At 40.5% G+C, this 21053-nt stretch overlaps 1 protein-coding gene across 2 annotated transcripts in view; it reads left to right on the top strand.

Annotated features, from left to right (window-relative positions):
* ntn1b (netrin 1b) overlaps nucleotides 1-21053 on the top strand; it is a 64730-nt gene that overhangs the window by 15312 nt on the left and 28365 nt on the right. For both annotated transcript variants that reach the window (XM_044100528.1, XM_044100529.1), the window contains exon 3: nucleotides 20462-20650. In XM_044100528.1, coding sequence (XP_043956463.1) covers nucleotides 20462-20650 — 189 coding nt within the window. The remainder of the gene's footprint in view (nucleotides 1-20461; nucleotides 20651-21053) is intronic.

A 21053-nucleotide genomic window follows, 5' to 3' on the forward strand; every position in this document is an offset into this window, starting at 1 on the left:
CCGACTCACCCGCAGCGCCGCGTCCCTCTTTCCCTCCGCAGCCCTCTGTAAAAAGCGTTTCAGTGGAAGCAAAGCTAAGCTGCTTTGGCAGGGGCCATCTTTTCCTGCTGAGTTGTCGACACAATCCCCCTTTTTTTTTTTCTTCTTTTTTTTTTTTACTAGAAAAACAAAGGCAACAACTGCTTTGAACGGTGCTGGAATCAATTCAATTACAGTGACTCGCAAAGCTATTTACGTCCCTTGCGTTATTTCGCACGATCTCGCATTACAAACAGAAACTGTAATGTGTTTTGGTTGGAAATCAATGGAACAACACAAACCGTCACATAACTTGGAGACAAATCATCTGGTGTTTTCAGAATTCCAGATGGATACATTCAGAAAATTGTGGCATGCAGTAGTGTTTGACCCTGGTTACTCTGAAAACTTTTAATAAACCACTTTTTGACGTCACACACAAACGTCAGAGTTCAGCTCAACCGAACAGAGACCTTGGCTTTTAGGCGGACCAGAGTTTGATTAAAGTGGACTAACTTTGGGCTTTTGTGACCCCACCCTTAAATTTTGTCTTGAGAAAATGTTAAAAATCATTTTATTTTATTTTTTAATCAATGTTTTTCCTTTTCCTTCACAGAACATAATATCCCACTCAAGCACATGAAATATGGTGCTTGCAAAGTAACAAAACGTGAAAAATCTCACTGGTTATGAGTGTTATTGCAAAGTGCTGGAAAACAAAAATAACTTAATAAGTTTGCAGGGAGATTTACTGCTCTTTTCCAAAGGCTTTCCAACATTATCTCACAAAAAAAAGTGTGTAAATTAAATGTGACTGCCGCTTCGCTTTCCAGCAAATATCAATATTGTCAGCATCCAGTTGCCAAACTTTGCCCTTTTATTAGAAGCAACTTTTCCAGAGCACTTTTACTCAAACCAAAGACAACAGCCTTAAGTAGGAAATGGAGTTGTTGGATCCAGTTTCATATTTATTTCTCCACATAACGTCTGCGTGGGTGTCTCCAAGTGGATCTGTTTCCCGGTAATGGATTTCTACATCCTCCTGTTCTCTGTCTCCATCGCTCACACACCCCTGTGTGCAATTTTTCTCGGAGAGAGAGCGAGCGAGCAACAGACCACTTATTGGATTTGAGGGGATATCCAGCAGGATAGATACAGCAGAGGGAAAAACTCACCGGCTACCACATATTGCTCCCAAACCGACAATAAATATCCTTGGGGTTCCACATCTGCTCAAAATCGGGAAGAGTTGGGAATTCATCACCTTCCTGACTCTCTCTCTCTCTCTGTGTGTGTGTGGGTGTGTGTGTGTGTGTCTACGTCTGACCGGGAGGACAGGCTCATCCTCAGACGAGGTATCGAGACGTCATCCGGTCTGCTGTAACTCTTCTCAATCCTGCTCTCCACGTAGACAGTTTCCATCCTCCTCCCGTTGCTTCCCCGGGTCGCCGCGGCTACGGTGGGGCGGACGGCTCGCGGTTCCTTCACGCGAACCCTTTCCGAATCAGTGGGACGCAGTTTCCTTTCTTCCTCTTGCTGATCGGGACAGGTTTGAGACGGCTTCCTCCCAGGAAAAAGTCCAGGGCGACGCATAAATGTGTCGTAACAGTCGGGCAACGTCAAGCTGTCCTCAGCGTCCAGGCATCTGCACGCGTGTGTGTGTGTTATGTGCAGTGTTTTTACACAGAGAGGGAAGGTCAATTTCACCAGAAAATGAGCCTGTGATAACATGTAGTATCTGCTTCCCGTTTAGGCTGCCAACCAGGGAAACGAATGACCTTACAGCACGGAGACTGTGTTAGCTTACACTGAGAGCAGCAACCCCTGAACTGCAGGCCTCTACAGGCAACAGAATGAAAACACAGGAGGCACATTAGCGTGCATAGGCTTTAGTGAATCCACGCAAGTAAATTAGAATCTGTGAAATCTGATGATAGGACAAATCTAAAGTCAATATCTCAAACCCTTCTGGCTCTTCTCCAGTCTGTTAGCACTGGTGCACAGATCAGGCCTCAGCGACACTACTCTGGAAATTTCTTTAAACTATTTTAGTTCTTCCATTTAAAAAAATGCATCTAAGCTAGGTCTACCACCGTAGCAGATTTTGCTGGATGATCATTTGCCCCAAAAGTTATTGCGACAACCTATAATATTGTTGTTTTGAGACCATTTTCAAGTAATATAATGGTAATATCATTTCAATCTGTAGAGACTCAGACAGACGAAGGGTAACCATTAGAAAAGTTTAATGACAATATGATTTAAATCTTTGGCGCCTGGGCCCCGGCTAAGGACATTGATCATCGCAAACTTTGCGATGGGCTTGGATGAGCATTCCGTATGCTGAGAGGAACGTCATCCCCCCGGGACCCGGCACTGGTGGTGGAGGCGATGAAGGATGTGGCCTGATGCTGAGCGAGTGGAGGTGAAGGGGTGGAGGTGGGTTGAGCTCTGCTGGAAAGCGCACGACGCCATGGATGGCGGTCCTTATCAGCTGGGGCTTGGACGGTTATTGGACGTGACGAGTCTTGGACCGGCGTTGAGCAATCAACGGTGATGAGCCAGAAGCTCCGGCTGGGTGATGCAGGTGGGGCTAAAAGAGTCTTCCAGCTTGAATTTACGCCTAGGCTTCATAATGACGTGAGAACACATTGTGAGATATGAATGAACTTTGAATTCTAATGAACATTTAACACTGGAGCTGGAAGACATTTTAAATGTCCAAAATAAATAAACAAAACAACAGAATAAAATAATAAAATGAATTCTTAATCAAACAAAACTGTCTTTAAAAAAACCCGGCTGATTGAGGCCAAAGCATCAGACTGAAGAGTTTTGTCATCCAGTTTTTGGTTGAAAGAGAGAGAATCATGATTTAATTGATTTATTGCTCATTGCCTAATCTAAAACCAGTGTTTCACACTGCCTTACACATTTTAGTCTCTCTGTTCCAGAACATCTAATTTCAAATGACTGCATGACCTCCTCTGCAAGTCGTCAAGTGCTGCACAAGCTTTTTAATCCCCCCACTTATTCAAGTCAGGTGTGTGACAGAAGGGAAACGCCTCCAACATGCAGAGCAGTGCTGTCTAAGTGCGTGAATACCGATTAAAACCATGCTGATATAACCTAAACATTAATGTTTTGTTACATTTTTCTATAAAGTCAGAGGTTAAATTTGGGGGCGTGTCCAAATTCAGGGGTTGCATTCTTCGAAGGCCGCATTCGAAGTGCGAAGTGACCAAGGCTGTCCAATTTCGAAGGCTCCTAAAAATACGACACGCAATTATTTCCTCCCTTTTCCAGTCTTGAAGGATTTGTCTGGTGTTTCTTCCGCAGCCCACCGTATCCCAAGATTCATTGCGGGACGAATAGGAAGACTTTGTTCTTGTAGCAACGGCGAATGAAGCGTGAGAGGATGTTCAAATCTGTGCGGTATTTATTTGTTTTGGTTAGGCTGTTAGCATTAGCATAGACATGTCTTATGTCTATGATAGTGCAAAAAAAAAAAAAGGTTTTCAACCCTTTAAAGCATGATAGCATAAACAGTTAGCGGAAAATTCCAATATTTCTTTAAAATTAAGTACTGGATTTATTTCGTACAAAAGAAACCATTTTTGACTCATTGACTTGTTTTCTAAATTTGTTTTTAGCATAATTAATACATCAGACTTTTGCATTCACTTGACAGTTATAACTAAAAACATATACCTTTTTATGCACTATAAAAATAACTATGACATTCAAAAAGCATTCACTGCTTTTACTAATTTAAGAAGTGTGTTACATATTTATGCAACATGTTTACTGGATGCAGCAGATTTCTTTTTAAGGAAAGTACTTTGTTAGAGAAATAATTGTATCAAAAATGATACATTTGGCAATTAAAGTGTTAATTATTTTCATATTGCATTTAAAACGGATAAATAAGGAATGAAAATTTAAGCTGCATTTTTAAAGCAACATTAATGACGAGTGTTTCAGCTGCTCTCTACACAATTCACCCCTAAACCGAAAGCTGTTTGAAGATATACAGGTTACACGACAAATTGTTTGCTGCAGCACCCAATAAAGTCTCTCTTTCACTTTTAGTATTTTAATGAAGGGTGAAAAACTCTTAGACTTTTCTTTTTTGGCATATTTTAATAGTTAATCAAGTTAAATCCAGGGATGTAATAAAGCGCTCTTATAGAGGCTGCCATAAGATTAGTTAATCTTTGGCTCTTTGCATTATTTATTTCACTCATAAGTACTTGGCCTTAACATTCTTATAGTTCCTCTCTGCAACTCTGAGTGCTCCAGGAAGAACCCAGCCTTTTCCTCTTCAACTCAGCGCCGCGTCCTGGAAGCCATCTAGCAACCAGAGGAAGCTTGGTGTGGAGGACATGATGATTGCTTTACTAATAAGCTGTGAAAAGTAGTTTCCTTTGCTTAAAGAAAGCAAAAATGATCCACCGGTGCTGCCTTTCTGCAAAAAATGTTGCGATTACAAGTGTTGAAGTGTGGCCCTGCACAGACTTCTTTCATATGACGATCTGACTTGATTAAAACACCACTTATTAAATCAAAAACGTTGCAACTCCAATGCCTTCTGTGAAGACCTGGGGCAAAAGGTTGAAAGTGTTGTTGCAGTGCAAAGCACAGGGGAGAGATGATTTTTGAGCTGGGAATGTGGACAGTTCCAAATAGGCCTTTGGAGAAAAAGGGAGAAAACCACAATAAACATGCCGTAACTAAGACGGAGCGTCACCTTTGCGTCGGGATTTACAGCCTGATGGCTTCCTGCCTCACCCTCCCTTACTCCCTTTGCTGGGGAGAACACCGGGGAGCTGCCGAGTGCCAAAGTGTTAAAACAACCTCCTTTCTGCTGGAGGGGGATTTGGACTTCTACCCGCTGCCTCGACCTGGATGTGTTTGGAAGTTTTGAGACAGGTTTCAATCCCAGAATGAAATCTAAGATGCCTTGATTCTAGCTGAAGGAAGTAAAACAGTGTCATTATCCACAATGCCTCTCGACATGGACTGAAACCTCTCAGTGAAGAGGAATTAATTACTCCAAAAAGTAAAAGTACAAACAATGACATGACAGGGAGAAAGACCTTCATTTTGGATACATGTTCTGTGGTCTGATGAAACTAAGGTGGAAATTTTGGGCAAGTTACATTTGAAGGAGAAAGAAGGACACTTGTAAACCTGGGAAGACCATTCCGTCTGTGAACTGTGGGTTTAGTAGCATCAGGTTGTGGGGCTGTTTTGCTGCAGGAGGGACTGGTACACTTCATACTATGAGGAAAGAGCATCACGTGGAAATACTGAAGCAACATCTGAAGACGTCAGCCAAGAAGATACAGCTCTTGAGTTAGTAGCAACCGGTGTTTTTTCAGACCTAAAAAGTTAGCAAAAATATAGCAACTTTGTTTAGCTTCATATCCCTGGAATTTTTTGGCCAATTTTGGACATGTTTAAAATTCTTGGCTTTATCTTATTGAGTCTTCCAAAAAGAATGGCTGGCTCTCCCAAATGGACAGTGAGTGACTTAAGGTCAACAAAGTTAATATTTTGGCATCACCATCACAATGTCCTGGTCTCAATCCTATATTTGTGGGCAGCTCTGAAAAGATATGTACAAGTGAGGCGACGTACAAACCTGACACAGTTCCACTGGTTCAGTCACAAGGGATGTACCAGAACTCCAAACTATGGAGAAAAACGTATTAAAGGAAACCCAGAAATGATTGGCGCTAGTCATAAAGTCCAAAGGCAATTGTATCAACTACAGAGGAAATGAATGTAAGCTTTTTTATTTTGAAGATATTGATGATTAAATCACTAACATATTCCTACTCTCATTTATTAAACAAAGAGAAGAGAGAAATACCCTTTTGAGATCAGTTCTAGCAGAAACACTGGACAATTACTGTTTTATTAATGCATGGGTGAATGATGTGGACACACACAAAGTTTGGACAAATTGCCTGTATTGGATAAAAGGTTCCTTTCAGCACACTTAGGGAACAACAGAATGTGCCTGCCAACAATCCCTTTTCATAGACTCTCGCTTACACACTTGATTAAACTTTAGGGGAGGAAGGAAACCTGGTTCCACACCTTTAAAATGAAAGCATTTCAGTTCTCGAGAGAAAAGGCACAAGTCATCAAACAAAAAGTGGAAACATATAAAAAATTACTAGTTTTTACTACTAAAATAGTATCAACGGCCTTTTTTACGTACCTTGAACTTTTTGGGCATTTTTAGACTTTTAGAAGAAGGCTCTTCTATGTGTTTTAGTCATGATTTTGGGTCACAATAAGAACTGGTGGTCTGGCTCTTCTCAGTCTCTGAAGGAAGTGGCACTGATGAGCTTTTCTGGCCAGGAAATGCTGGGTGGCATTTCTCCATAAGTCAACAACAATCTCTTTCATCTTCGCCACATTGAGAGAGTGATTGTGGTCTCTGCACCGCACCTGTAGTTTGACTCGTTGACTTGCATCAGATTTTGTCAGAGGTTGCTGTTGTATGTTGGTGTGCAAGTAAAAGTAGGGTGCTCAGAAGGCATCTTTGAGGTACCTCCGTGTTCAGAATGCCTCGGTCTTCTTGACCGTGGTCTCCTGGCCAAGAAGTCGAGCAGCGAGTTGCACAGAGAGGTTTTCATTCCTTAACTGTCCAGTTTAGTGTTAAAAGTTGAACTAACGTCCAAGAAATACATCCTCAAATAGGAGTGTTTAGTGTCAAGGCGAGTGACGGCTGAATGGAGGGCAGTTGAAATCCCATCTTGACTAGACCTACGGTATTCATTTATTTATTTATTTATTTTCTCCCCACCAGGGGGTCTTTTTGTGGGCTCTAGTGTCTCTTATATGACAGTAGGCTGACAGGAAAGGAGGAGAGAGAGGGGGGGAAGACATGCGGCAAATGTCGCCGGGTCCGGAAATCGAACCCGCGACGGCCGCATCGAGGACTCAAGGCCTCCAAATGTGGGTCGTGCTATCCCCTACGCCACCACAGCACACCTCTTGCCTGGTATGCAAACTGGTATGGGTCTGTCGAACAAGGGAGGGCAGATTTGATGTACTGGATGACTGGACAAAGCACTTCATGATAATGGGGGTCAATGCCACAAGGTGGTAGTCGTCAAAGCAAGATGGAGAGGCCTTCTTTACTGGTACCCTTGAACCACTTGAGCACGAAAGCCTGACTAAGAGAGATGTTAAAGACATCTATGAGCACATCCCGGAGTTCCTTTGCACAATCCTTAGGCACACAATCAGTGATGTTGCCAGGTCTTGCAGTCTTGTGAGGGATAGACCTTTGAAAATCTAGCTGGAGACAGGGACAAAACCTCGTTATCTGGGAAAGATGGCAAGAAAGAAGAAGTTAGCAGAGAGATTTCACAGTTGATGGGAGTTGTGATGTAACTGTGATGGGAGTTCATGATAGGTTTTCAGCCTCCTGAGTCAACCTTTATAGAGATGATTGCAACTAGAAGTCTTTTGGGGGTATGTCTCTAACATTTTTGCCAGAGAGCAACCTTTTCATCTTTTGTCTTTCAAGCGTCAAGATTGGATAGTGAGCGTTTGATAATGCCAGTTTTCATGTCATGCCAGGGATGATCCCTACCCAGTGTTATGTGTTTTACAGACTCTTAAAAAGTCCTCGGAGTGCATTGTTTCTAACTTCTCAAGCTTGTCTTCTACAGTGACCATTGGCCTCTTGGCTGCTGCTCTGATTAATAGTCTGCTTGCCCAGACAGCTCACTAATGTTCTTTGACAAACTGAGCAGCTATATTAAAAACACGACTAAGTTATACATAGCTTGACTCTGTTTCTGAATCAAGTCATTTCTTACAGATTCCAGTTGCTTGGACTTTATTTAGTGGTGTCGAGAGAATGGCCCAGTGAGAATTAAGACCTTAATCTGAGAATCTTTGTCAGAATTTGAAAAAGATGTTCTTCAGCTATTCTGTTGGGTTGTTTTAGGTTTCAATTTCTAGATATGTAGAGCTGGTAGAGACAGTTTTTTGCACATACATTAAAATCACAATACAAATACATCCAAGTTTGTAGTTTGACTTAAAAAAGTAACATTTTCAAGATACTGTAAATCCTTAACTTTGAGTCTCTTTCTGCCGTAGCATTGCAGCTATAATGTATTACTGTATTGTATCAAAATAAGACCAAAGTGTGGTAGAAGATGGCTGACATGCAGCAAAGATCTCAGGGGAACTTGTTGCATCCTTTCCAGCAAACTGGACAAGGAGCATACGCCCACTACCATCTCCCAGCCCTTAAACAAGAGAATAAATTGGCTGATATGCTGGCCACTATGCATTATTATTCATAAAAGAAGGCGTGTTATCTTTGGCAGCGTCTATCAGTGGCTGCTTAGAGAGGAAAGTGAATAACTCCAGTCATTACAGATTGCACAATTACAAGCTCCAGCCTCTAGAAATCGTCAGAGCTTTTGTTTCTGCAAGTAGAACAAGTCATAATTCAGAGCAGATTGAGTCACAGACAATGTAGACAATGGGATATTTTTATTAAATTTTTTTTGACAGAACCTATCATGTATAAAGTATAATCGTCAGAGCCAACAAGATTTATTAGCCTGGTCAACTGGTGGAGTGATCGAAGAGCTACTTTAAAGCCTGGTAATGAAAACTCCCGTTCCTGTCAGAAATCCCTCTAACAACTTAACCCACACCGATGATTGCAAAGCTAATCTTTTGCTAATTGCCCCGCGCATGGGCTGATGTCACTTTGCATTATCTAATGACATCCATGGGGCTGAGAAAGAGCCCAGAGAGCTACCTCAGCCAATCCTGACTTGGGTGGCTGTTTATGTTCAGCCAGTGCATTCCCTGTTCTCCAGGCAACCAAACTGTTTACAAGCAGTTGCTCACACAAAAGCTCAGGGCGGGCTGATTGCTCAACTAATTGATCCCCATCAGAGATCACAGAGCAGCGCTCATAAAGAAAGGAAACTCCAGCCCCTCCGCCCCCTCCACCACCATGACATTAGCCCCCTCTGCACGGTGGGACTCAGCCTGCAAAGTCTACGACGAGACTAATTCGCACACAGTGGGGAGGCTGTTTGCAGACAGACCAGAGGCAAACTTTCATGACTGAGAGGCAAGGCACACATTTTATATCTAATAATCAACATGTGAGCAGCGTGCAATTAGACTAGGAGGGTTGCCGGCTTGAAGACGTCTTTATTAGACCTCACAGCAGGACAATTGTACTAACATCAACTCGTAAATGGCAATTGTAGCAAACGTTTGACTGTTCTACCACAAGAAGGTCCTGGAAAGTCTGAAGTCAGAGGTTGTTTTTGGAGCCTTTGTCTAAAGAAAATAGTGATGACATCACCATGACACTTTACACCCGGATTGTTTACCTGTGAAATGTCTCTTCTTAATTGATCTAAGGGTAAAAAAAAAAAAAGCCTCTTCTTTTAGGTAAGGTGCTGTTAATACAGTTGTGGTCAAAAGTGTACATACACTTGTAAAAAATCATAATGTTATGGCTGTCTTGAGTTTCCAATAAGTTCTACAACTCTTATTTTTCTGTGATAGAGTGATCGGAACACATACATGTTTGTCACAAAAAACAGTCATAAAGTTTGGTTCTTTCATAAATTTATTATGGGTCTGCTGAAAATGTCACCAAATCTGCTGGGTCAAAAATATACATACAGCAACATTAGTATTTGGTTACATGTCCCTTGGCCATTTTCACGGCAACTAGGCGCTTTTGGTAGCCATCCACAAGGTCCTGGCAAGCTTCAGGTCGAATGTTTGATCACTCTTCTTGACAGAATTGGTGCAGTTCAGCTAAATGTGATGGTTTTCTTGCATGAACCTGTTTCTTTAGCACTGTCCACATGTTCTCAATGGGGTTTAAGTCAGGACTTTGGGAAGGCCATTCTAAAACCTTAATTCTAGCCTAGTTTAGCCATTCCTTTACCACTTTTGATGTGTGTTTTGGGTCATTGTCTTGTTGGAACACCCAACTGCGCTCAAGACCCAACCTTCGGGCTGATGGTTTTAAGTTTTCCTGCAGAATTTGGAGGTAATCCTCCTTCTTCATTATCCCATTTACTTTCTGCAAAGAACCAGTTCCACTGGCAGCAAAACATCCCCAGAGCATAATACTACCACCACCATGCTTGACAGTAGGCATGGTGTTCCTGGGATTAAAGGCCTCACCTTTTCTCCTCCAAACATATTGCTGGGTGTTGTGGCCAAACAGCTCAATTTTTGTTTCGTCTGACCAGAGAACTTTCCTCCAGAAGGTTTTATCTTTGTCCATGTGATCAGCAGCAAACTTCAGCCGAGTCTTAAGGTGCCTTTTCTGGAGCAAGGGCTTCTTTCTTGCACGGCAGCCTCTCAGTCCATGGCGATGTAAAACACGCTTGACTGTGGAGACTGACACCTGTGTTCCATCAGCTTCCAAATCCTTGCAGACCTGCTTCTTGGTGATTCTTGGTTGACTCTTGACCATCCTGACCAATCTCCTCTCGGCAGCATGTGATAGCTTGCGTTTTCTTCCTGATCATGGCAGTGACACAACTGTTCCATGCACTTTATACTTGCGTATAATTGTCTGCACAGTTGCTCTTGGGACCTGTAGCTGCTTTGAAATGGCTCCAAGTGACTTCCCTGACTTGTTCAAGTCAATAATTCGCTTTTTCAGATCCACACTGAGTTCCTTTGACTTTCCCATTGTAGCTTTTGTAGCTGAGTCTAATCACTGGGTCAAATGAGCCCTATTTAAATGGGCTCATGAGAAGTCAACAGCTGTAGTCAATCAGAATCACTTAGAAGAAGTGAAGAGGCCATGACATGAAGCTAATTTGATTGACATAACTCGCTACATCACCAAAATTGACATATTTTGTTGCTGTATGTATATTTTTGACCCAGCAGATTTGGTGACATTTTCAGCAGACCCGTAATAAATTTATGAAAGAACCAAACTTTATGACTGTTTTTTGTGACAAACATGTATGTGTTCCGATCACTCTATCACAGAAAAATAAGAGTTGTAGAACTTATTGGAAACTCAAGACAGCCATAACATTATGATTTTTTACAAGTGTATGTACACTTTTGACCACAACTGTATCAAATGATCAGCATGATGCAAACCAGGTTCAGGGTTACTTTCTGGATTTTTGCACCACAAATGGCTAAGTCTTATAGAATCAGTTTATACCAGAGGTATAATAATACATCCAGCTCATAAAAAGTGCCAATATACAGTATCGCACTCAATGATTTTAGTAATATTTTCAATTATATATCGGATATATATATGAAAATATGTGGATTTTAATTAAATAAAATAATAATAGCTACTGCAGTGTACACAGAGCATCACAAAAACAAAGAACGGCTCAGTGAGGCTCCAGTCCTATCGTTCTTAGTAAAGAGCCGTTAAGAAGAATCGGATCGTTTGTGAATGCCTCCTCACTATATAGGAGAGTTTTGGTCACAGCGTTGTTCTCAATGTGCAACACCTCAGTCAACACCTCCGCACAATAATTCAATGCAGTAAGTGTCAACTTTTTTTCATATTAAACACAATTTTTCATTTATATCATCCCCTATGAAAATGTAGATACCTGCTTTAAATCAAAGCTTCCCAAAAAGCTGTCAACATTTCTAATTCCAGTATGTTCTAGTAGAGAGGTCAAACCATTAAAACAGAGCAATTTTGCTGTGCTCCATTTAATCTTTCTGGTATCTACTAAAAGTCCTGCTCCCTCTTACTTTGGAGTGCGATTTAGAAAGTTGCAGTCAAAAATTAACTAGAATTTTTCTGGTGTCACTTAGACTGTCATAAGAGGCAAAAAAAAGTACATTTCATTTTTCAACGTGATATTTTCAGTGTTATTCATTCATTTATAAATTTACCTAAATATTTAGCTAGCTTAGTATTAACTTGTGAAATGCCTCTTCTTAGTTAGCTAGCTAAATGTTTAGCTAGCTAACCAAATATTTACTTTGAAACTGTAATTTATAAATGAATAACCTGGCAAAAAATTTTACTTCGAAAAATTAATCCTCATTATTTTCTCTTATTTCAATGCTTCTCTAATGGCACCCCATATCTCAGTCTGAATGAAACACTGACATATCTCAATAGTCCTATTAAACAGCTTCTTAAACCACTGACTTCTTAAACACGTTGCTGATACTTGATTGTTTTCATATTGGCTCCTTCAGAGCCAATACATAAACAATCTCTCTGACACCAAACATGTGGAAAAATGTATGTGATAACTTAAGAGAACAGCCAGTCAAACACGCTTCCTGGGGGAATTAAAATAGACATTCCTGCTTCTAGTTTTGCTAGAAATTTGTTCTCCTGACATGCATTTACAACACAGCACTAAATTATTAAGAATGCTCCTTTAATCCCAAGGCCCACACAGACTGAAGCTGCAGATTACTGTGATTATTGATGTTGCCTTAGGCTCCTCCAGAAATATTAAGGAGGTACTTCCTCATAATACCACATCACAGGAGGAAAGCATAAACTCTCTGCCTCGCTGGAATCTTTATTTCCAGCTAAGAGAGTCTTATCATACAACTTTGGTGACAAAACAATGAGAAAGAGTCCTCAAACACTGAAGTCACCATGTAAACCTGTTAGTCAGACTTTAGAAGGCATTCACTATATGTGTGGTTTGGGTTTGCATGAGGCTAAGGTGTTGACAAGCTGCTCCATATGTAGGAAGGGGTGGGTGATATGCACTTAAAGTTTTATCTACTGCTGAGAAAATGATTAAAAATGAGGATAAGTTCTATTTATTACGTCTTTTTGTAGGTCACTGCATGACCGCGACTGTGGGTCAAAGCAATAATAGCCCCACAAACACAAACAGTGCTTTTGAAAAACGTTCTCATTTGTAATCTGCTTCTTTACGACACCGATGTCTCAATGTCAATGTCAAATGTATTTATAAAGCCCTTTCAAAAACAGGCTAAGACTGCACCAAAGTGCTGTACAACACAATAACGCAATGGAATAAAATGATGCAAAGAGAAAAAAAAAATAATGGTGATAATAATAAAAAGAAGTAAATAAAGCAGAAAATAAAACATCAAAACAGAAGAAGCTTGATGTGTATCACTAAACTTCGCACGGCAACTGTGTTTTCACATTTATCCGTATTCATTGATGCTTTCGTTGAACAAACAGCAGAGAAAATAATGAGACTATCAATCCTGACAATAGTGTCGGGGAGTTGTAAACATTGTTAATTAGAATGTGTTGTGACAACGATAAATCTACATTTCTATCATGATGAGAAATTTATCACAATAAATGATAAATACAGCCATACTACACAATACTGTTTGTAAATAATTTTCATATATAATATAGCAAACATGCACTGGTTCTACTACGAAAAACAGTCACAAGAAAAGATTAACCAATTGTATGACCAAAGTCATAAATATACTTGACGATGATTGACGTCCACTTTATGCATCGTAAAATGGCTCCTTATTCACAATAGACTTTGTTTGAAACTAGACAAATGAAAGTATTTACAAGTTGGCGCATTCCATCATATTTCTATTAGCTGGGTTCTTGTAGAATAGAAGGACTGACAGGATCTTCCTCGAGTGTTCAACAAGTATGGCTGTTTGTCAGCCATTTTGGATTCAGAGGAAACGTCCCTGAGGTTTCAATGACCAGACATTTAGAAGAAACTAAGTCTTTCTTCTAAATACCGCTTATATGAAGACTAATATGAAACAGGACGAGAAAGTGACATACTCTGTCACGACGCCGCAGGATACTGCAAACTCCGCCATATTGATCTCAAAATAAACTAGCTTTTGATAGAGATCGGCTCAATAGTCACACAGTTTAAAGACGGGGGAGGACTTTATGTTCAGCAACATCTCACTGACTTCCTCGCCAGGAATTCCAGCTTACGAAAATCCCCAGCACAGTTATTGTTACCACCACACTTTATGGCCAGACTAAAGAGAAACACGGAGCGTGCGTCGGCTCGATGTTTTCATACTTTACATATTTATGTGACGCTGCAGTTGGAGGGCAGGAGGCCCTCGCACAAATGCTATCTGTTATGTGAGAGATAGAAATCTCTCTGTTCAGCTACAGTTGCTTTTCCTTCGCTGTTTACATTTTCTTCTGGAGTCATCAAAAGCAGTCCGCAAACCTGTAAAGTGAGTCATCATCATCTGGAGAACTTGTTGCCCGGACCCCTTTTGTTGCCTTTGTCCTCGTGAAAATCACAGCTGCCGCAGTGATGTACTATTGAAATGTTTACTGTGGGGGATTCGCACGTCAGGCGGCAGCCGATGCTTTGGCCGCTCAGGGGCGAAGAATAAAGATAGAAAAAAATGCACTGCTTTGCAACAGTACTGCCTGTTTTTGTGAAAGCCATAACAATTAGTGACTGTAATTTGAGAGGCACGACAAAACAAGAACGCACCTTTAGAGTAATTTAGCATTCTTGCGTAATTTGCAGGCAGAGTTTAAGATGCGGGTTAATAGTGAAATACAACAAAGGAAAATGAAGACAACTATTAATAATGCTGCGAGTTTATCAGCTGATGATTATTATATCCTGCTTTGATTCCCAAGCAGGGAGTTTCTGCGCCAAACAGCAATCTCCTGGGTGGGCCATTATGGCAGAGAGTCTGTAAAAATGGTTAGCATATGTGCAAAAATATTCACACCCTTTGAACCTTTTCACATTTTGGCCGGTTACCGAAAAACATAGCAGGGAATAATTGGAGAAAAGCCTTTTTTTTTTCTACTAGAAAAAAAAAGATAACATTAGAGGTGCCTCTACTTTCAGTGAGGTAAATCACTGTAAAAGCAGCTTTCATTGCAGTTAGAGCTGTAAGTCCTTTGGAGTTTAACTGTGACAGGTTTCCATAGCGACTGAAATTGTTACCTAACCCTATTTGGAAAGTAGCACAGTCTCAGTCAGATTGGACAGAGAGGGAGTTTGACAAAAGTGCGACTGGATTTAAATCTGGACTTTGAATAGGACATTGCAACACAATAATGTACTTTTAGCAATGGCAGCAGAGGATGTACTCTTTTATTTATACAGCTTTTATTTTGATTTCCCTGTACAAAAGCTAAACTCCTAAACTGTAGTTTGTGAAAAATGTGATAAAATAAGAACTTCTTCATATTTTTCTGAAGGTGTTGGATTTAATTGCACTACTTGCTGCTGTTACACACAGAACTGCATCAAGCATGTTTGTGAAATGACAAGTCTTTAAGTCAGTTTGGCATTTTTTTGTATTTTTCATCACAGGCGCCAAAGAAAATCTCCACTTACAAACTCACCTTGTTTGAAGCTGAATCATACTGACTAAATATTGCCAAAGCAAAGAGAAATTCTTTTGGTACGACTAAAATAATAATAAAAAAAATAATAATTAGAGGGTTATTGTCCTAACCTTTATTCATAAGTGTGTGAGACGTGGCCTTGCAGACAGCTCGGGGGGTAGAAGAGAAGGCCATTCAGAAAAAAAGGTTAAGAGCCACTGATATAAATTTGTACAGAAACTCAAAATTAATATATTTTTTTTTAATGAGGAATACAGTTTTATATTTTCATTTAGATTTTTATGGTTGTTCAAGAACAAAATGTTAAGCCAAGCTTGTAAAGAAGGGTGTGACTTTATAGCTACACAAGCTAAGCTTATGTTTTCATGATAAATTCTTGGACGTTAGAGCACTTTGGGAATCCTGGGATGTCTGATTACGGAAAGTGATTTTAGATTACTGACTTTAGGTAGATTTTACGTTTGACGACAGGATTTATAGTTATGCTTTGAAGTGGCCGGTTATTGAACGACAGATTGAGGGAAAAGTTACCCTATCGTGGAAATCTGGGTTGTTGAACCTCGCAAGAGTCTTTATTCCTCTGAGGCATTTTAAGCTAGAAACACAAACAAAATGTATTTTATGTATGCATTAGTTTTTGCAGCTGTAATGGCACCTATGGAGGAAGTCTTTGCTTTGAACATCCAGAGACTGAAGCTTTTGCCAATTTGTTTTAAATTAGTTCAAGCTTGTTCAAGATGGGTGAAGAACCTTGCTAATTCTTGCAAATAATTTGCAATTAGATGTACATTTTGACTTTGTCTGGGTCACATAACGCGAATATTTAATCTAACTTGTGTCAGCCACAGCCAGAGACAGTCTGAAGTCTTTTACTGCCTTCAAATGGTTTTATTCTTTGCTATTTTTATCTCCATCATTTAACCCTGACCTGGCATCATAAAAACCATCCCTTGTTCTACACTTCACTTCGTACAGAGGTTCTGGACTCTCTGCTATTGATAAACAATTATTTCCTGGAGGGGTGGTATAGAGAAATTTAAATGTGGCTAAACTCATGGAATATATAAATAAGAAACACACGAGACTCTGAACTCCTTCTGCTCATAGCCGAACGGGAAGAGATTTTAACCTGGACTTTGTTGAAGTTTTAAATTTTACCCAGTTGCTAAAGTTTACCCAAGACATGGGTAATTAGCTTACCGGAAGTTGACTACGGTGTAAACAATCATCCTCTACTGGAGAGAGAGAGAAGTGCCAAGTTCAACGACGCGGCTGTTAGCATTAACTCAATTGTTGGAGGCGTGGTCAACATGGGTTGAATGGCTTCCTTCACTTCCTCTGCTGCCATTGCTAACACTACAGAAGAAGAACTATGCTTCCAAAAGTGCAGAAAATCCACATCATTGTTCACAATTTCTCCTTCTCTTCGCTGACTGGCCCGGTCGAAACTTTATGAGAGAGAATCCAAGTCAATGGAAGGAACTGCGCACTGAAGGCAGATGAGAATTGGGCGGAATTGCGTTGGACAGCAGCAGCCAGGCTAGACCACGTTCGTTTATCTCAGTAAAGTTATAATGAAAAAAATAACAGTTATGAGTTGTGACTCAAATGCTGTGACTATATTTGAACTGTATATAAGCTGTAAAATCATAGCAATATATACAAAATCTGTGCTTCAACAAGGTGCTAAAGAAACCTCTGAATAGCAAGTGCAAAGGCACTTGATGGTTTTTGATCAACTCTCATAACACAGTAACACCCACATACAGTGTTATGCAAGCACTTTAACAGTGTTGTAGTTTGTTCAGAGTGCTCTCCCAGTGAATGCAGTTTCTGCATGTGTTCCTCCGTTTGTCCTGATCACTAAAACCAACTAAAATATGTCACTCCTATCTCACCGAGACGAGACACGAACCCTGTTTGATTTGACAAACGTCATTGGATCCCTATATGAGTGACTGAATGCGAAAAGATGCTGTTAGGGAGTAAATGGATAAAAACCAACCAGGCTGCTATTGAGTCCTTCTCATTCTCTGGAAGAAGTGTTGTTTTCCTTTCAGATCACTACTAATTCCTTCCAGATCACTACTAATTCAAGTCTCTTTTGAAGGCGCCTGAAAAAAACCCAATCTTCATCAGAGTTTATCACATCCAAAAGTTCCCAAACCGCCTCCTCTCGTACAGACCCAGTGAACACTCGAATCCAGCAGGCGGTGGGGTGACTGTGTCTCCCTGTACGATGCCTGATAAAATGGCACTTGAACATAAATAGATTGGCGCGGCGTAGCTCTAAGTAGGCTCTCGAAAGCAAATAGACCCACATCCAGAAAAGGCACCTTGTGCGTGTGTGGATGTCCAATCCCAGCACACAGCTGTTCCACAGCGACATTTTGCCACAGGCTCAAAAACACTCAACAAAACCTCATTTATATCATATATCATCATCCAAATGAAGTGTATGCTCCGTGCTAACAATGTACTCAAAGGGGTTTATTGTAATTCTTTGTGACAAGCCAATACAACGTAGAGCAGATGGCAAATTGTACACAATTTTCCAAATCCTTTAGAAATAAAAATCTGAAAAGTGTTGCATGGACATGTATTGGGCTCCTTTTATTCATAAACTCTTTAATAAAATCCAGTGTAACCAACTGGCTTCAGAAAAAGCACTTCATTAGCAACAAGAGTCGACCTCAGCCAAGGATTAAATTGAGACAAAATGATCAACAGTGGCTGAATTTCCACTAAAGAAATATGCGCAAAACTTTGTCGGTATTCCGCTAATGTTGAAAACCGCCCCGCAACTTTGCAATTATGGTGTTCCCATTAAATAAGAAACACAATTAAAATCATATGTGAATAAATTTGTTGTCGCGCCATGATCCTCCTTCCACTTTCTGTTTTCTTCTTTGTCATTTCCGCCAGTAGTAACATCCTTAATCATGTGACTAGTGGGATGCAAAAAAAGTATTTTAAAATTGCAAAGTATGCTACTTTTGATTACTTAGTAGGTGGTGAGAAAGTGCGGATTTGAAAGACAAGATTAATCTCTTAAGTTTTTCAACTTGTTAAAAACTCCACATCCATTATCAGTGCTAAGAGATAGGCTACTGGCATCTGCTGCAGGCAAATTATCTGCCTAAATCCTCTGAATGTTGAAGCATCGTTCCAGTAGATATCTCTTTGTTGAGACGTCCCTGCTGTGGATTCATTCAGCATTCCACTCACAAAAAGGACTAAAAGATCCCTGTTGCGTTTTTCCTCACACTTCCCTTAAGTGGAGATAACCTCTGGGAAAAGAAGCCAGCAAAACACTGAGAGGGGCTGTGGGGGGAGTTCTTCAAAGCTGGTAAAGAGCATGTTGGATCAGCTTTGGGGAGGGAAGTGAGAGAGATAAGCCCATGACAGCTGCCAAACACCTCTGTGGTCGGTGGGTGTGTTCGTGTGTGTTCGTGTGTGTTTGTGTGTGCGTGAGCGTGTGTGGGTGTGCGTGAGCGTGTGTGTGTGTGTGTGTGTGTGTGTGTGTGTGTGTGTGTGTGTCCGGCCCCCCAATGTAGAGGAAGGGTTTCTGAATCCCAACCACCTGCCAGCCCTGCTCTCCAATGGCAGGTGTTAGCCCATTTTTACGTGATTCACAGCGCTGATAAATCTGCAGCATATGTGACGTCCCTATCGCCCGCATCTCTTTGTAATGCCGGTAAGGCTGATGCACCGATGGAGAGATTACCGAAATGTGAGGTATTATGAGGGAGGGTGGAGGGATTCTCTTAAGAATGTTTTTGTGATGAAGTTAAATAAAAAATAAAAAATAGCCAACTTACACATAAAACTAAACTGAGACATATAAGGATTTCAGAAAACATCAAAATGCAGCTCTTCTTTACTTTGTAAATTGACACAGTGTGATGGCATCAAGTATAGCAGAAGTCTAATGCGAGGGTGAGCACAACAATAGTTGCGTTTCCCAAAACGAATTGAAATTCCAAAAATAAATTTGCTTAATTAGAACACATCAATTTTGAAAAAAACTCACTTTCCGATTAAGAATTTTAGGCGCTAGGATGACGTGGTTCATCGAAATAGATGCATTTCACAAAACTGCAACTTTTTTCTGCTTCTCATGAGTCACATGATCAACAGGCGGGTGTTACTACTGGCGGAAACTACTAAGAACACGACAGGAAGTAGCAGGAGGATGTTTTGTTTTTGTTTTTTTTTAGAACAGTGTGCAGCTGGTTTCACCTGAGCTCTCCCAGCATCACAGAGTTTCTAAAAAGCAATATCGCTAACATTGATACCTGGGTGTGTTCTGCTAACATTTGCTATTTGGCTAGTTTTGAATTTTTCTTTGAAAACATTTTAGACGAATTTTGGCCAGTTTTTGTTCCCAAAAAACAGTCAGGTGTGAATATTCTGAGATTTTTTTGTGGGCGCATTAGGAATCTTTAACAAATTTCTCAGTATCACTAATATTGCTACCGTGAAGGTAATTTTTTTTTTTTTGTACAAAATCAATTGAGTGTAGAGATTTTATGAAGCAATTGTGTGTTATTCCACATACAGACATGCTGAGGTGATAACATTTGGGGAATTTTAGGATTAACTTTGAATTTTCAATGATTTTGGTAGGTTTTAGCTTGGGTGGCCAAATCACTGCTGACAGTGACTAGTGGGATGCAAAAAAAAAAAGATTTTTTTGCATCCCACTAGGGCAGGGGTGCCCAAAGTGGGTCCTGGAGGGCCGGCTTCCTGCATGTTTTAGTTCTCTCCCTGGTTTAATGCACTTGGATCAAATGATGGCTCGTTAGAAGGCCTATGAAGAACATTGACATGCTGAAAAGGTTGTTACTACCAGGGAGAGAACTAAAACGTGCGGGATGCCGACCCTACAGGACCAACTTGGGCACCACTGATCTAGAATATGACATCTGTAGTTCATAGACATTTAGAACAATCCACAGTTTTTACGCCACATTGTGTCAGAGGGATGTCATGTTTGCTTGCTTTTTTTTTTTTTTGGCTCACAACAGAGGATATTGAGTCTTTGTTCCACAGGGAATTGAGTTTTTTGCCTCTGTTTTTGCCCAGCGTGCCACTGCAACCTGCACGCCCGCCGCTGCCGCTTCAACATGGAGCTGTACAAGCTGTCCGGCCGCAGGAGTGGTGGCGTCTGCCTCAACTGTCGTCACAACACAGCGGGGCGCCACTGTCACTACTGCAAGGAGGGCTACTACAGGGACATGACCAAGTCCATCTCTCACCGCAGAGCCTGCAAAGGTAACAGATGCTTCGCATAACACTGCTGGAAGGAAGACACGAAGTTGAATGATAGGATCAGAAAAAGATACGGACACAAATTGTACAACAGATGGTCATCAGCGCAGGAATGGACGCCTGTTTCCAGACCATACGACCCAGAAAAGATGCATGTTGAGGCTGAATGTAAGATGATATTTTACCTTTATTTCTTTCACAAATCATTCATGATCAACACAATTTGACACAAAAAGCTTTAAAAAAAACAACCCTTTGATGTTAAAATGAAAACCAATTTCTACAAAATAATGACAATTAAATTAAATTATGTCAAGTAAAATAAGGGCTTGCATAAATATTAACCACCTTTAAAGGGAAAATGTTTTGTGAATTGAACGTTTTTGAGCTTCACATCATGTTAGAA

The sequence above is a fragment of the Gambusia affinis genome, linkage group LG19, assembly GCF_019740435.1.
Source record: "Gambusia affinis linkage group LG19, SWU_Gaff_1.0, whole genome shotgun sequence".
In the NCBI taxonomy this organism is placed as follows: domain Eukaryota; kingdom Metazoa; phylum Chordata; class Actinopteri; order Cyprinodontiformes; family Poeciliidae; genus Gambusia; species Gambusia affinis.